We start from the raw sequence: 17,161 nt of genomic DNA, 5'->3' as shown, positions 1-17,161 counted from the left end.
CCCAGTAAAGTTCAAGTCCTTCTGTTCCTATTGGGCCTAGTTTTCAGTTTGTAGTTTTACATGGATGCACTATAGTTTCGTATGGAGTTGGTTGTCAAAGGCCATTATTTGGCCCATCAATAACCAGAACAGGCTTGCTTTTGGTGGAGAGAAAATTTTTATAATAACACCCTGAAAATATAATAAGTCTCTCCAATGTGCCTGGTGTCCAGTACAAGGACATGCACATCAGTGGAAAGTCGGGGAATTGTAACATACCTACTTAGGGGGTCAACTTGGCGAGCCCACTCAAAGCCCAATATATTCAATTAGGTTTTGGATAACAGATGCCACTTTGGGTTTGTCTGGGGCTGGAATTTTAGGGCCTGATCCAAATTTGGGTTAGGGCTTGGGCTGAAGGAAATAAGGAAGGTAAAGCTCCCATTAATCTATAATTTTTTATTTTGGATTATCTACTAATAAGTTGGCAATGGCAAAAAAATATGTAGACCTACCATCGAATATTTTATGGGACGTTAGCATCTTTTACGATCATATTTCATGTCTAAATACTTTAAAGTGTCTCTCTTTTATAGCAAAAAAAAAAAAAAATTGTGAGGATTTCATTATCATTGTTCAATGGTAAATAACTTTATGAGACTTTGTAATATTTATAAGAAAATAAATGATTGAATAATGGCAACATAACCCTTACTTTTTTGTACTAAAAGATTAAATAAAAATATTTTCTTTAGGGGTATTTATGGATACATTGTTGTGGAGGATGCTCATGTTCCCATGAAATCTTAGATGTTAACAATCTCCAAAGTTATATTTTTTGTTCACTAAAATCATTAAAAACTTAAAAGTAATTATTTTTGTTATTTTAACGCCAAAAAAAAAAAAGGAGGGTTTTTTGTAATTTACAATTACAAAGTCTCAAAAAGTAATTTAGAAAAATAACATTGTACCAATGACAGAAAAAAAAAAAAACAAATAAATAAAATTCAACTTTTTAATGCTAAAAAATAAATGAGGTTACTTTTTAAGGACCTTGATGAAGCCAATACAGAGCATATCCTATAAAACACAATATTTTATTTTAGGACAAAATTTGTTTGTGGTACAATGCCCACTTAGTAAAAGCACCTATAGTTATAGAAGTGGAGATACTTTTTATGACAATTTTGATTGATTCTCTAGAGTGCTTATGAAAGCTTTGAAATGATTACTGCTCGAAAAAACACAATTGTAAGAAATTAAAGGTATGTTATTGAAGAGTTTTAAGTTTAATATAGTTTCTTGGGTCTATTTATATTATAAAATTGGACATATTAAGAAGAAAATTTGCCGAACGATTAATAAACTTGAAGACTAGCAAATTTTAACAATATAAAAATATATCATCACCCCAACTTTTCCATTATACTCCAAATTTAATTTTCCTATTTAAATTTTCTTTCACACGGGGAATTGTTCCAAGTCATAGGAAAATTAATCCAAAAAAAAATAAAAAATTGTGGATTTATTATGATAATATGGGCAATTTGGGATTCACTATTGGTAGGTTGTGGTGTTCCTAATATGCATCGAAGACATTGACTTTGCCCCTATAATATCTCAATTTTAGTCATTATTTATCTAAAGCTATAAATTTCAGTTCCATAGTAGATATATTGGACTATGCAGATTTACTTGATTTTCTGTTTTTGCATATTTCATATGTCATATAAGCCACTGAACGTGATGTTAGAAATGTGCCTCCCCACACTTGTTCATGTGTAATCTTGATCAAATATATATTTTTTTTTTCCTGCTAGATAACCCTGAACTTATAAACATATAGAGTTAACTATATTTTTAAATGAAATTGAGTCCATAGTGCTTAATATCAAGCCCATACCCATTAGAATGGGTCTTTTCAGCCCGGCCCATTAACACCCCCTAATTATGACTAGTTCATACTTCTTCTAGTCTGGTACAAACCCAAGACTTTACTAGTGTGTTCATGTGTTGTAAGGAGCTTATTCTCTGATGCTCTCTGAGAAAAATCTGAGTCAAAGAGAACTTGATGAGTTTTTCTGTATGTGGATACAAGAAAAGTAGGATGGGATCTGATTTGCATAAATCATAAGAGTGGCACAGTCCTCCCCACATTAGTTCCAAGCCCTTGCTGACTGTTAATGTCCCATGGTCTAGACCATTGGTTGAACCTCAGGATTCTGCTTTATGTAAATCTCGAGGATCATCCAACAGTCTGAACCTTGTGATGAACGTCTCCCAGGGCTGACCTAAAATTTCCCTAGTACTGTTAAACACTCAATATCTTTCTTAATTACTTAAAAACATTAATACTAATTAGATTCCAAGTCTGTCCATTCTCCCAAGCTTCTTATCTCTTGTTTGCACCATTTTCATCCTTAACCATTTATATCTTCTCTGTGACTTCACATGGTTTCTCATTATTTTACGCGGTAATCCCTACATGCCGTCTCACCGCTGCATGCAAGCTCCAATGGAATGTAATCATATTAGTCTAATGCTATCATGTGTGTCTACTAATACACAGTTCAACATCTTTGGATTATTTTATAATCAAGTAGATATTAATGTATTAAGCCTTTTAATACACATTTCCCTATTATGAGTTATGATCACCCCTTTCTTAATACATTTATTTAGTGGGAATAATATTCCAACAACAACATCTTATATTTCATTAGACAACAAGCTTTCAAATCTACATGAATTTGAATTCTAATATTTTATACTATAGTAGGGGTCCACTTAGAAATTTTTGCTTCTCCTAGTAATTATTCCTTTCTAACATCACAGTATAAGTTCATAAGATAATACCCATAATAGTTCAAACTTGAATACTATATACTTCATGGAAGAAATCAAATTTATTCCTTAAGAAATGGAAATTTGGTTTATTTAGTAGATGTTGACGTCTAAAGTTTAGTCCTATTTTTCTATTAAGAGGTGCATGACAACCAAAAGAGGTTCTTCTCCAACAGTGCTTGAAAGAGTCGAAGTAGGTGAAGGAAGAGAGTATTAATTAATTATTATTAACAGTGTAAGAACGAGCAAGTTTTACGCTCTAGTATAAATATAAAGTGGTGGTCCATGCGAACAGCTTAGAGAAATGAGAGTGCGACTTGTGATACTGTCATTGGAATATTTAAGGGTTCTCAAGACAAAAGTAGTGATTAAATATGGTAAAAAACTATGTATCTACCATGGGTATATATGCTTTCAACCTTTGTTTCAAAACTCGCCGAGTGGAGTTTAAACTTGATTTGACTAGGTGGAGATTTAAGTTGAGACAAATTTTTTTTAATTTTAAAAAGAGTCGTGATAGTCTGACTCACCCACATGGCATAATAAAAATACTCTCTTGACGTGGCATGTGCTAGAACCATAGGTTTGATTAAGAGTTCAAAGTGTTTTAAACTCCGACCAAAACGTACCACGTAAATATCATTCCTACTCTATATGATAATAATGCATCTTTTATATCAATCATAGGTCTTTTATGTTTGACTTAAATTCGATCGACCTTGACTTCGAATTTATCTATTTTTTTCACGTAGTGCAATCACACGTTTTGATCTTCAAGAAGTCCCCCAACATGCAATAGAGTAAATCAGGAGGTCCCCGAGCACATGACCAGTGCCAAACCTTATTGCTAGTTTTAGCTCTAAGCCAATTAATTCCATTTTAGGGTTGTTTGGCCCGCTCTTGGTGAATCCTACATATGGATAAAGCGTGATTGGTGGTTTGTATCCACTTGATTCTAATTCTAGTATTTCACATCATGACCAATAATTCACCCTTAGGCCTTCAATACTGGCTGATTTTAATGTATAGATCCCCAGAAAAAAAAAATGTACGACAGGCGAAAGAATTAAAATCTGATGAGAGGTCGTGAAAAGAGATGTGAGGTCAGAGATTGTTATGTAATTCGTAGAGTACAGGATATTTAATCCAGTTTTCACTAGTAAATTTTTACTTGAAGAATGTACGGCCTTTTGGCCATATTCTTTAATTAAAATCAGCTCTACTTCTCTGCAGCTGCGGCCATACCTTCTCATTAAGGATGGTACGGTGCTCTCTCCCTTCTTTCAAGAAATGAGAGAGTGGCCACCTGACTTTGCTAAGCAGAAGCAAACAAACAAGTACCCTCTTTTAAAAACTTACCCATCACTTCCTCACCATTTACGCTCTCCTTCAATTTTCATTCCTTCTCTTGGGAACAATAAAAAAAAAATGACCTATTATTCAAGTAAAAAATCCTTGAATTTTCATCCCAACACCCATCAATTTACCCTTGTTTTCTACCTTAAATGTCTCCCTCCTTCAAGCCTCCAAAGTCCAACCCTCTACCCTCTATTGCAATATAGAAATTTTTAGGGAGTGAAAAAACAATAAATTTTTTAAATAGAAAAATCAAAGATTTTGTACAAAGAGATCAATGATTGATTAAAAATTAATTTACCCTTAATAAGAAGAACTTTAAGATGACAAAATGTTAGGAAATTAATAAATAAATTTTTTAGATGTTGAAGATGAGGGTATTGTTTTAGAGAAATTTCTTAGAACGTAATCAACTTTTGATGAAATACTAATTAAGGTTCAATATTCTTTTTAATTTTCAAAACGTAAACGTACGAGATCACAAATTTTCAAGTGAGGATCTTGCAAGTCTGATTGTCACGTTGATATATATATATATATACATTTATTTATTTATATTTAAAATTATAATTTCGTTGGTTATAAAGTGAAGATCTCGTAGGTTCGCTACTTTTAACGAGATTGTCACTTCGAGGAAAAAAATCAGTGTAATAGTCACTTTAAACCTGCGAGATTGTCACTTGAAAAACCTATGATTGACGTTTAAGAAAATAATAGGAACATTTAGTCGAAATTGAAATTTCATTATATTCGACTTACAAAATGGTAATTTGCCCTTTTTTAATTCATCTTTCAAAGGAGACCAAAGCTCAAGTGTACATCAACAATTTGGAAATATGGATAACTCAAATATTTACAAACAAAGAAGAGATGTTCAAATAAGTCCAAAAAAATGTAATTTTAATGGGATAAATTTTTTAAAAGAAAGAAATCTTTCAAATAAGAGAAAAGGTATAAGCTTTTGGCTTCCCACCATCTAATCCTAAGAAGAGTACACCCACCATGCATTGGTATATTAAATGAGTTTGGATCTTATACATGCAAGTATGAGGGTTAAAACCTTACTCACACCTAAAATCTTGAATCATAGATCTCTCAATTAATTTATAATAAAAGAATATTAATGAGATTTTTTTTTTTTTTTTTTTTTTTAAATTGTTCATAAAAATCTCGGATCCACCAATCACATGTACCCACATGTGTTGAATGACATTTATAATACAAAAGTACCCTTGTTAGTTAGAAAACGACCCTTGTATGATTGACGTGACAAGCACTAAGGAATCTGTGAGCACTATGAGCAAGAATTATGTGGGCAAAAAACCACTCATTTAATATATATATATATATATATATATATATATATATATATATATATAGACATTTGTGGTGGATATTTGAAATTCATGCCCTATGTTTTCAATCTAATAGTATACCCCTTGACCTTATTCTACTTTGGAAGATTAATAAAAACAACTTAAATGTCAGTCCCTTCAACCTCTAAATTAATCACTTGATTTTTCTATTAAAAAATTTGTAATTTTCAAGCTCTTGAATTTCTAAGGTAAATTATTTTTAACCTATTGAACATTATTTTCAATTCATTAATTTGAAACTCACCCTAATCTCTTGTTTAAAAAAAAAAAAAAAACCTTTGATTTTTCTATTAAAATTTCATCTTCTACTTTCACAAATCCCATCTTGTTATAAATAATCTTATTTTGTAAAGATTCTATTTTCACATTAACTTTTACTAATAACATAGCAATTCATGTCACACCATCAAAAAATTAGCACACATCTTGAAGTGCTCTCTATAAAATTTGTTGCTAAAATAGAAGTTCTCAAATTTTTTTTGAGTAGTTATTACAACACCAATTTTGTTAATGTCACACATCTACTATACAATGGCAACAACAGCTCATTTTTTTTTTTTTTTTTTTTAGGGGGGGGGTTTGGAATATTCCCCACTTTCAAATTACCAAGTTGAGGGTTGTGTGGCTTGGGTAGAGCACAGGCTCCAATTGGGCGTGGACGCGTAGGTTTTCGTAGGTCTTACTGCATTGAGTTAGTCTTAGGACAGGTTTGAAGGGCGAATGGTGAAAGAAAGTGGGCTGTTTGTGGGAAAAGTTGATGACAGAGAAAATAAAAGTGAAGTAACTTTTAAGTTCAATTATTAAACGTTGATTACGGTTTGACCGTATCATTTCCCCACGTTAGTTTGAAGAACAGCGTTGTTCTCGATGTTGATAAATTAAATACCAAAGACAGCAATTAAATGCTGTCTTCTCGACAATTTCTCCAAAGAGAAGACTATTATTCTTCGGCTAACTTTTCGAGAAGGCAACAACAATCGAAATACAAATTTATTTTGCAAGAATATTATTAATTGTCTAGCTCTCCAGGGTCAAGATCAAGGTCCTAGACTCCTAGTCCTTATTTTCTTTTTGGTTTGTGCGTGCGTATGAGTTGAATACACATATGGTTTATCGGAATAAAAATCAAGATTTTTTTTTTTAGCCATATTTACTTATATTTTTAATTTATTTTTATATCAAATATTCATATTCAAAATCAAAATCTATTATGTATAAATGATTATATTCTTTGATTACTCTTTTCTCATCATTTGAAAATATCAAGATCTTCAATGTGATTAATCCAATTGTCATTCCAAGCATCGATATAGTACTTAACAAAAAAGTACTTAAATTAAATTCATTGATATTTTTTTTTTCAATTGAATTGACATAACCTTCAACGAGTATATTTCACCTCTTTGCATAGGTTCAACACTCTCCCTCATATATATATTGTTTTACGTTTGAACTCATAAGATTTCTTGGAGTGACAGTAGAGATTACCTCAAAAAAAAAAAAAAGAGAAAAAAAGGCATCAATTACACGTTTACATGACATTTGTGATTGGGTTTTTATTTCCTTGATCTTATCCACAAAGCACACTAGACACATTTCCATTGGCATGCTAATATCAAAATCAAGTTGTGGGCTTGGGATTTGTTTATCTAATCCATGTACTTGGGATTCAACGTATCCACAGCTTTCTTTCCCCTATGCTCAATTTCACTAATATAAATGTCATCAATGATGTAGATCTCAATGTGAGTATCATAAGCATGGTAAGTATTTCATTCTTTTACATATATATTTCAATTTCAATAAAGAAAAAAGGTAAGCCCAAAATTAGGTGTGAATTTATAGTAGGGGCACTTGTCCTCACAAGAAATAAAAAAAATGATATGGATTTTATTCTACTGCGACTAAGAATAACGATGGAAAAAAAAATCCTTAGTTATAATCCCCCACAAGAATTTTTAATTGTCCCAACATTGAAAAAAATCTTGACTCTGCCCCTGCTTTAAATTAAATGAATCTATTATAATTTTAATTTATATATAATAATTTTATGTTATACAAGGACTATGCTAAGAAATATTCTAAAAACCCATCCAAAAAAGGGGATTACTCTTACTTTCATACCATGTAAAATCTAGTGAAGATTTCCATGAGAACACATTCCATATCGAATGGAATATAAATATAATTCTTATTGCCATACCAACATTTTTCTTAGATCAATTAAGGAAATTAAATGTAATGAGTGTGCTATTAAAATACAAATCAAGATTTTTCTAGCATTAAACAAACATTTGAGAATGGAAGAAAAAAAAAACAAAAATTTTCAAGGGATCAATATAAAATTCCTCTTACTTTGTCGAATATCTAGAAATAAATTTTCATGTCAAATTAATACTATTGGATTCATTCCTATTATATCAAGAGTTATGATTTTCTAATTCCCCCTTCTAACGAACTCTCTCCATGTGACTATGCATAAAATCAAAGATTTTTCTTTCTTAAAATACACATTTGTTGATCCCCATAAATATGTGCAGTTGTGTATCTTAAGAAAAACTATAATCATATGAACAACTAAGTGAGGGAAACTTTTTTTTTTAAAAGGGGGAGTGGTCCAAGCCATTTAGTGGTTCAGTTCATAATGGATTGATGGAAAAATGAATAAATATATCCCTGTTTTGGACTCAATATGAGAGATACCCTTATGACGTAAGTCTTATCATATGAGATTGACATAATGATTTAAATACCCTTAGACCCCATTTATTGATTAATTGGAGTGATATAAAGGAATTTTGGTGTGACAATAGAAGTTTAAAATATAAAAATAATCTTGCATTATTAGACAGATCAAGAGAGATATGGTATATAATTACTGCCAATTAGTCGAAACTCGAAAGAGGTGTTTGTCCTCACTGTATAAAGAATAACGTTAACTAAAGAAAAAGATGAAAAATCTCATTTCCCAAAGAATCTAGAGCGCATCAGTCGCTGACCGCAGCTTCGAAATTGATTAACTTATGATTATTATTAACCCCTTTACCGCTCAATCAATCTCCTTTCCTACTCTTTAAGTCTTAGTGACCTTTCAAACAAATATTAAAGAAAACAACACACACAAGAGAACCTATCACCTGGAACTGGTGGTCACATCCACACCTCACTTGAGATAAGCACGTGGAGGCCCACTGATTGAAATTTGATAGTTGATGAGTGCCACGTGTACCTCGATAATCGGGAAGAGAATATTTGGACAGGCAGAGAGAGGCGGAGAGGGAATATTGGGAAAGAGAAGACAAATACATAGTAGCGGATGAAGGAGTTGGAGCCTTTGTTAACGGGCCGCGGTGACTTGCATGTGGTTTCCGAACCCGATGTCACCGGACAACCTACCACGCTGACAATTTCTCGCGTTATTTATTTCTCACGATATCTTCAATAATATTAATATAGGCCAAATTCTCGTTTTATTTACATTGACCAAAATACCCCTTAAAAGTTCGCTCTAGTGGGATTGGGGGGCTAGGACTTGTGGTGGGGGAGGGTCCTAGACTCTGAAAAGTTTTCTCATCCAAAAGGCTTTCAACTTTTCTCACACGAGTGTCCCAACATGATCAAAAGTAGTTTATCTGAAAGAGTTTTTTTTTTTTTTTTTTTCCACTCTCGAACTGGTGTTTGTAATTGAAAGTTTTTCCAGAAATGTAAATAGAATCTAGTTGAGGGTATTTTGGTCTATTTCATGAAAATATCTCTTATGTGGGAAAGAAAAGCTATTTTGTAAAGCATTGTAAAACATTTGATGAGATTCCTCCATGCATTTTTCTAGACACTTGCTCGCCTATGTAATCAGATTGACCATCATAATTTGATAACTGATCAAATGGTTTGGGATCATCCGATCTTGGTGAGATATCCTAAAGATACCATCACTTATGCTACATTCATGATTTAAATCAAAGTAAGCAATCCAATATACAACAAGAATTTGCTACGGGATTAATTTGAATAATTATTCAAAATATACGTTCAACAATTCATTTAAAAGATGAACTACACTGAAATTCCAATATTAACAAGTACGAGCATAATTTGATGAGTTAGGTTAGTGTGACTACCTTAGTAAGATTTCAAATTGGTCACAAGACCCACGTGAATTATCATGTTGGCAAAATAATATATATAATTTAGGCTTGATCCAAGGATGTTAAAATGGATGGCCATCGGACTTCCAAATTTAAAATTAGAACTCAACAATAAAAAAATAACCTGTCTTTTTACATTTTTTTTAAAAGATTTACATCCCCATCACACCCCATCACGTGTTTAGGAATGGTCAGGAACCTTTTCCGCCTAAGTTAGTTAAGAAATTATTTTTCTAATTTGATTTCAACATTTAAAAGACTTTAGAAAATAAGGTTACATATTTAAGAATTTTTGTACTTCAACTTTTAGGAATTAAGTCAAGTAAATAAAAAATTAAAAATAAAAATATATATAGATAAAATATGAAATAAATACATAGGTTAAAATTTCTAATCAAGTAACAAAAATAATTAAATTCTTTACGATCATTATTCACATATATTCTCCAATTTATTTAAGATTCATTATTTTTATATCTCATTTTTAAATTTACCATGATTAGTCTTCATATTCAAACTTCAAACTCCTCTTTATGTAAGATTTTCCACCAATATCATTCTAAAAAAATCGATGAAGAAGAGAGAGAACAAATCGAAAAAATTGAAGATATTGAGCTAGTGGTCAATAACTTTGGCATAGATGGTAGATGATGATTGACAACTATGTCATAGTAAAGCTAGCCATGAATTGTACCTAAGGGATTTGGACGAGATATGATGGTCTAATAGAACAATTGCCTCACTCCTACTAATTGGGTCTATGGGTTCAGAATCTTGTCATAAAGAAGAAGTTATTTTGATTTGTTTAATTGAAGAAGCAAATAAATCTGAATTATTCAAAATGAGTAAAAAAAAAGTTGAGAATTTTTTTTTTAAGAGTAGAATTGCACTACCATTCAAATTGATTATATATTATTTGGGAGATTCAGATATAATTCATGAATTATTCAAAGAATTCTTTACATGGCTTAGAGCCTTAAGATGATCCTACTTATTTAATCAAATAAATTCATCAGATAAGTTATTTTATCCAATGGTTCAGCTCAAATCACAAACCCTTGTTATTTTTTTTGTAAGAGCTAAGATGCCAGGTTTTTACAAGGAGATCAACATGTAAGTGTTGAACAGAGATGTTTGGCCGTCCTAACTTTGACTAAATCCTCATCATTTAATGAAATAATAAAATGATAATATTTTAATTTCTTGAAAGCGAAATTAAATTAAATTGTGGTTTAAGAAAATGGAGGAATTTATATTTGGTCCCCATCTGTTGACATGAGAGAGAGAGATAGAGAGATGCCAACCCAAACCCCTTCCATTGAACAGTACCCTTTTGGTTTTCTCGAATTCCAACTATTCTCTGTACAACCACCATTTAATCCCTGCACCTCCTTTTCATTCCCCATTAGAAAGACAAGGAACTCCCTCCCTCCTTCCCTCTCTCTCTCTCTCTCTCTCTAGTTGAAGTGGTGGTCTGGTACCTCTGCTTCCTTAAAGTACACATCTTCCCCTTTCCACTCTCTTTTCCTTCATCGGTTCATCCCAAAATCTCTCTCTTTTCTTCTCTTTTTCTGCATTTTTTCTGACTTAGAGCCTCTGCAATTCCTTCATTCACTGTTGATTTTTATTAACCCTAGACACACCATACTATAAGCCTATCTTTCTTTCTCTAGAGTCTAGACCCTCTCTCTCTCTCTCTCTCTCTCTCTCTCTCTCTCACTCTCTCTATATATATATCTAAGCACCCGAGCAAATCATAAGCTACTCATGATATAATCACACAACACTCCTCAACCCTTTTTGCCTCCTCTCCTCTCACTCCCTTCCCTTCATTTCAATTCCTTCATTTCTTGCTTAAGCATCTAACCCTAGTAGATATTTGCATGATTTGAACTGGGTTTACACCATTTGATGCTTTTAACCTCCAAATCAATGAGAACTTCGAGTACTTTTCCCGATCTCTCTCTACATATCAGCCCTCCATCTATTTCAAATTGTGAAGTTAAAGAAATGGGCTACAATGGATCGATGAGGAGAGCGTTCTACGCTGACAAAAGCTCAACAACAGCGGATTCTGGTAGTAGCGGGAGTGATATAAGCCATGAACATGGGTTCTTGAGTCTTGGGTTCGAGACGACAGCGTTGGATCCTTCACTTGTACAAGTCCCACGCAATCATCATCACAACCACCACCCTCAAATATACGGTCGTGATTTTAAGAGAAGTTCGAGAATCGGTATTAATGGGGGAAAGAGAAGCATCAGAGCTCCAAGGATGAGATGGACTACAACTCTTCACGCCCACTTTGTTCATGCTGTGGAACTCCTTGGTGGCCATGAGAGTAAGGAAAATAGAACAAAAACAAAAGATAGGGTGAAAAAAAAAAAAGAATATTTAAGGCAATCTGTCTTCATTTCATCATGCTACATGTCTCTCGTTTTCTTGTTTTTGTTTTTTTTAACCATTTTACATATTTTTGTTTCATTAAAACTATTTTTGTGAACATATACTGTGATGATAGGAGCAACACCGAAATCAGTTTTGGAGTTAATGAATGTGAAGGATCTAACACTAGCTCATGTGAAGAGTCATTTACAGGTGAGGTTAATTAATACAATCAACTTCACTTGGTTGAAATTTGAGAGGATATTTTATTTATTTATGTTATTATGGTTATTGCCATTTATATTGTAATATATTATTAATATTTTTAGGGTTTTTGATAGTGGGGGTTAGAAAACAAGTGGTAAGGACAAAAGGGCATCTAAGGAGTAATCCTAGCAATGTGGACTTTCTCTGAGTTTTGTGTGTGTGGTGTTCATGCAGATGTATAGGACAGTGAAGAGCACTGACAAAGGAGCAGGTATTTGGATTTTTCTCTTCATAAGAACTCATAATTTTTTTTTTCTTTTTCTTTTTGGTTCAAAGTTTTGTTGATCTAAGGGTGACAGATCTTCCTCTAGTGTTACCAACTACACAAATTGGTTGAGACTGGACTGACTTTTTGTCCACATGAATTATTTGTTGAGTGTATCTGACAAAGCACAAGTCATGACTTTATATGTATGATGAATGTTGCAGACCAAGGGCAAGGGCAGATAGATATGAGTTTTGTTAAGAGGACAGGGATTGTAGAAGTGGAAGGTGGATTGTCTTGTGGGAAAGCTGATATCCACACCTCTCATTTTCTCAACCCATCACCACCATCACCAAAAGCTCCACCACCACTACCAAAATCCCCTAGGTTTGTGCACCATCATCATCTCTATGTCTTTCATCCATCATCATAACATGCAAATAACATTGGGTCGTCTCATCACTTGAATATGCATCAAAACTCACACACATGGAAACAGCATTTGTACGTGTGCAGTACACGTTCATACATGCCTTGGGTATTGGAGTTTGTAGGGATTAATTTATATATTAATGACGTAGATAATGATGATAAGATAGGTGTTTAAGTACATCAATAGTGATGAATACAGCCGAGGGCTACCGGATTTGTTTACTTAAATGAGTATTTAATGTTATTAGTTGGTGGGATTTTGTTGACTTCATTCATGGATTCCTCGGAGAGGATTCATCAAAGACAAGAAGAATGGGTTTAAATCAATTTATTGATGTACTACTCTTACAGCTTAAATAATTTCATTTGACGTCCTTGAAACAAGAGAACATGATTTTCATAGTTCTGATACCAAACCCCTAAGGTCAAAAAGCCTAAAGATCACAATTTTCAAAATTTTGCAGCAAACCAACGTATCCACTTGTTTGATTACCTTCACACATATAACAGAAGGGAAAAACAATTATTAGACATTTTAATCCTTAGGGTCTGTTTGATTACAAGGAATTCGTTTTCAGGGAGTATGAATTGCTTTTGAAAATGATGACTCTATAGTAAATTTCACGTTTGATTGCAACTTGGTAACGAAAATGAGAGATTAACGCTAGGAAGTGTGAAAATCATTTCCTATGGGGCTTGGGTGGGAAAAAGTTTTTCTGTCCAAGGTGAAATATTTCTTTGGTCCATGAAAAATGCACAATCATGCACCTAATAATTTTATTTTTGAAAGATAATGGACCATGAAAAGCATGTCTGGTTTGAATTAATATATCCTTGGTGTTTGATCTAAACAACCAATACCGGATTAATATGACAATTACAAATCATGGTAGAAGACACACTTGATTACTCAATCTACACATTTGATCATAAATTTGACCAAAAGTTGGAAAACTTGGAGCAAACATCTTCATCTAATTTAATCCCTTAAATCTAGATGTATGCTTTAGTTGATTATGATCGTACTGCAGAGTTTTTTCCCCCCGGTTTTTATAGGCTAAGCTAGGATTAATCTCTACTTAATCAAATGGTCTCTATTTGGTTATCTTACATTTTAGTGATCATAACCATTTGAATGCCTTTAAAACATTTCCACTTTTTCTTCTTGTTTACACGTTAACTAGCGAAAATATGGAGAGAAAAAAAGTTCATATGGAAAGAACATCAATAATTTTATCAAATACATGTGATCCATGTTACACAAACCTCATCTTCACAATCATATTAATTTAACTTAAACTTTTATAATCTGTAACCTCAATCTCTCACCAGATTTGACGGTAGAGGATCGTGGTCGTCGATTGAGAGGAATGATTGGAGCCCATCAACTGATCGGCACAGACCAACAATTCATTCCCATTCCAAATCCAACAGTTCAATAAATGAAATAACCAAGGTAAGAGATCATATTTCATTTAAATTTTTCCAGTTTTTGATTAGTGAGTTTCTTTTAATCAATATTTATTTTCGAATAAAAAAAGAAAAAAAATAGATTATATGATATTACCACTAATGTAGGAATTATATGATCTTAACATTGTTTTATTTTAACCCTTTTGATATAAAAATATAGGTTGACGAATATGGGTCCGGCCTCCACGTGTCTCACAAGGACAGGGAGAAGTTGTATTTAAGCTCATTGGCAGCTTCAAAAATGTTACCTAACCTAGAGTTCACCCTGGGAAGACAAAGTTGGCAAATGGACTATGCTGAACCTTCCAATGAGTTAACCCTCCTCAAATGTTAATTACTCACAAGATATATTATATTTTGGATTGTCATGAAAATCGCGTGGTGCTTGCACTTGTTTCCTTGTTTAGAAATTTCATAAAGATGCTAATGTCAAGTTGATGATTATTGCTTGGTGACAACTAATATATATATGAGATTGGAGGAAGATGTGGTGGTGACGAGCATCCTCACCATATGGCATATTTTCTCAATTGTTGAATTGCGTTGACGAATTAAAAAGAATGAGAATAGATTCATGGGCAAAACCCATACTTTATACAATTTTGAAAATCTAAATGTAGGCAAACCCATTTAATCTCTCCTTCATGATATTATAGTTCCTCACATAATGTGAAAAAAACTCATATTTGACCGTCCAAGGCAGTCAAAATTTTTTTTAACAGATAGAAACCGTCAAGTTAATGGAGGATGAGAGAAATATGACAACTCCAAACCGTCGAATCTGGGAAATATAAAATATTTTCAATGGCCTTGGACCTTCAAATTTGATTTCTAAAATTCATGGGTCTTGCCTGTCAAATTTTAGTCTGCACATTGGATGGTCCATATGAATTTATATATCTATATATATATATATGCGATCGATAGGTAGGGGATTTTATTCAAATGGAATTAGGCTTATCTCATTCAATTGTGTAGTCTGATCTAGCCTTCAATTTCATTGATTGCCCTTTGAGGGTTGCCTAAGGACATGCCATAATTCCGCAATATGTCAAGCTCAATAGTGTGATCCATTGAGGGACAAGGGATCCCAACCTCATCTTATACAAGTGCCCCCACAAACCTATGAGGAACAGAGAATTTATGACTGACATCTTAACATGAATTATTATTATTATTATTATTTTTTTTCATTTTAATGCATTTTGCCAACTTAGCAAAAAAAAAAAAAAAAATGGTACGTCAACTGGGGAGAAGAAGACGAAGTTAAAGCAGTTCATGGTACTTGATACAATTAATTGCTGGTTGGAAGTATCAAGTTTCCAATTTATTTGTTTCTGAACTATTAGTCCAAAGGAGCAAACCCATCAATGGATGAATGAGTTGAAGGAAAAATTTCTAGAATGAAAGGAATCGGTGAAACTACTTCTAGATTTAATTCACACATTTGTGTCACCTAATATCAATGAAATAAGTGACTAGTAATGCATCCACAAAAATGGTTTCAATTCATTTAGGTTACTAACACGAGTTTGTCATTTGATACACAAATATTCATTGAGTGTGAATTCAAACACAATTATCTTCCTAAGCACAAGTTTTGTAAATTAATTTATATTTTTTTTGTGGAGTAATAATTTCTAGTTATAAAAGAAAAGAAAAAGTTATTACATGAGATCGATTACCAAAAATGGAACAAGTGTAGTACTTGAATTTGATCTCTCCCTTCTTTCTTCTGAGCTTAGACTAGTTGAAAAGTTTACAAAATCTTGCTTGACCCTTGGTCAAAGTCCTCTCTCGTAGAATCTTATGGCACTGAATCTAGTTGAAGAAGACCAAGATCCTCTTAAAAACTTTCATTTTCTTGTTTTGAAGTGTTTTTTTTTTTGTTGGGATAATCAGGTACCTCCATTGAAAACAGCAAACCGGGCCTGTAACTGGGCTTTTCCCAGTCCATAGACCATGGTCTTGTCCAAGGACTAGTGCACATGCAACGCCTGCACATCCCACCCAATCAGACCCACTAGTATTTGAGCCTATTTAGGTTGGGTCCAATAAAGATAAAACTATAATATTGACCCAATGAACAATTTTCTAAGTCCAAGCCCATCCCTAAATATAAATTGGGCCTGATCAGGCATGATAACCAAAAATGTCTAGTAGTCAATGTTTTAAAAATCAGACAGCCATTAGACCAAAATTTTGTTAAATTGATCAGACCATGGTTCAATTTGGTTGGATAGACATAGATTTATCAATATATATATCATTTTCTCCTAGATTACAATCATTTTTATTTATTATCAAATACGAAAATTCTCACAAAAATTTGTTGAAGATATGAAATATGACCATGGTCTATCTTTTTGACTAGAGGTAGAATTCATCATCGAAAATTGAGATATTCCGGAAAAATAAGACTTGCATGGTTGTTTTAAGCACTGCTAGTAATTCTATCTAACCAGACTTGTCCATTAAGATTCTATATTTTCTTAGAATCTTCTAATTATTTATTTATAAAGGTCTCTAGTTTATGATTTGCCGAAGAAAAATTTGTTAGATTCCATAGTGGAGTTGTGAGTTACAAGATCTCATTAGGGCCTTAATGAGTATGCAATTATGTTTAAAGGTTGATTAAACAATTGAAATTATGTTCCTCATGTAATTAACATTTTTAGTTTTTATAATTTTCGGAGGGC

General features: G+C 32.7%; 1 protein-coding gene across 1 annotated transcript; it reads left to right on the top strand.

Annotated features, from left to right (window-relative positions):
• The first annotated feature begins 11,033 nt into the window (after window positions 1-11,033).
• ATS (Homeodomain-like superfamily protein) lies at window positions 11,034-14,976 on the top strand. The gene is made up of 6 exons (XM_086424870.1): window positions 11,034-12,041; window positions 12,222-12,298; window positions 12,527-12,563; window positions 12,782-12,944; window positions 14,322-14,445; window positions 14,623-14,976. Exons 1-6 carry the CDS (start codon window positions 11,612-11,614, stop codon window positions 14,794-14,796), a joined length of 1,005 nt encoding a protein of 334 aa, XP_086280996.1. The 5' UTR covers window positions 11,034-11,611; the 3' UTR covers window positions 14,797-14,976.
• The last annotated feature ends 2,185 nt before the right edge of the window (window positions 14,977-17,161 follow it).

This window comes from Akebia trifoliata, chromosome 2 (assembly GCF_017979445.1).
Source record: "Akebia trifoliata isolate Shusen 1 chromosome 2, ASM1797944v1, whole genome shotgun sequence".
In the NCBI taxonomy this organism is placed as follows: Eukaryota; Viridiplantae; Streptophyta; class Magnoliopsida; order Ranunculales; family Lardizabalaceae; genus Akebia; species Akebia trifoliata.
The sequence above is the reverse complement of the archived record's forward strand: the minus strand, read 5'-3'. Positions and strand labels throughout refer to the sequence as shown.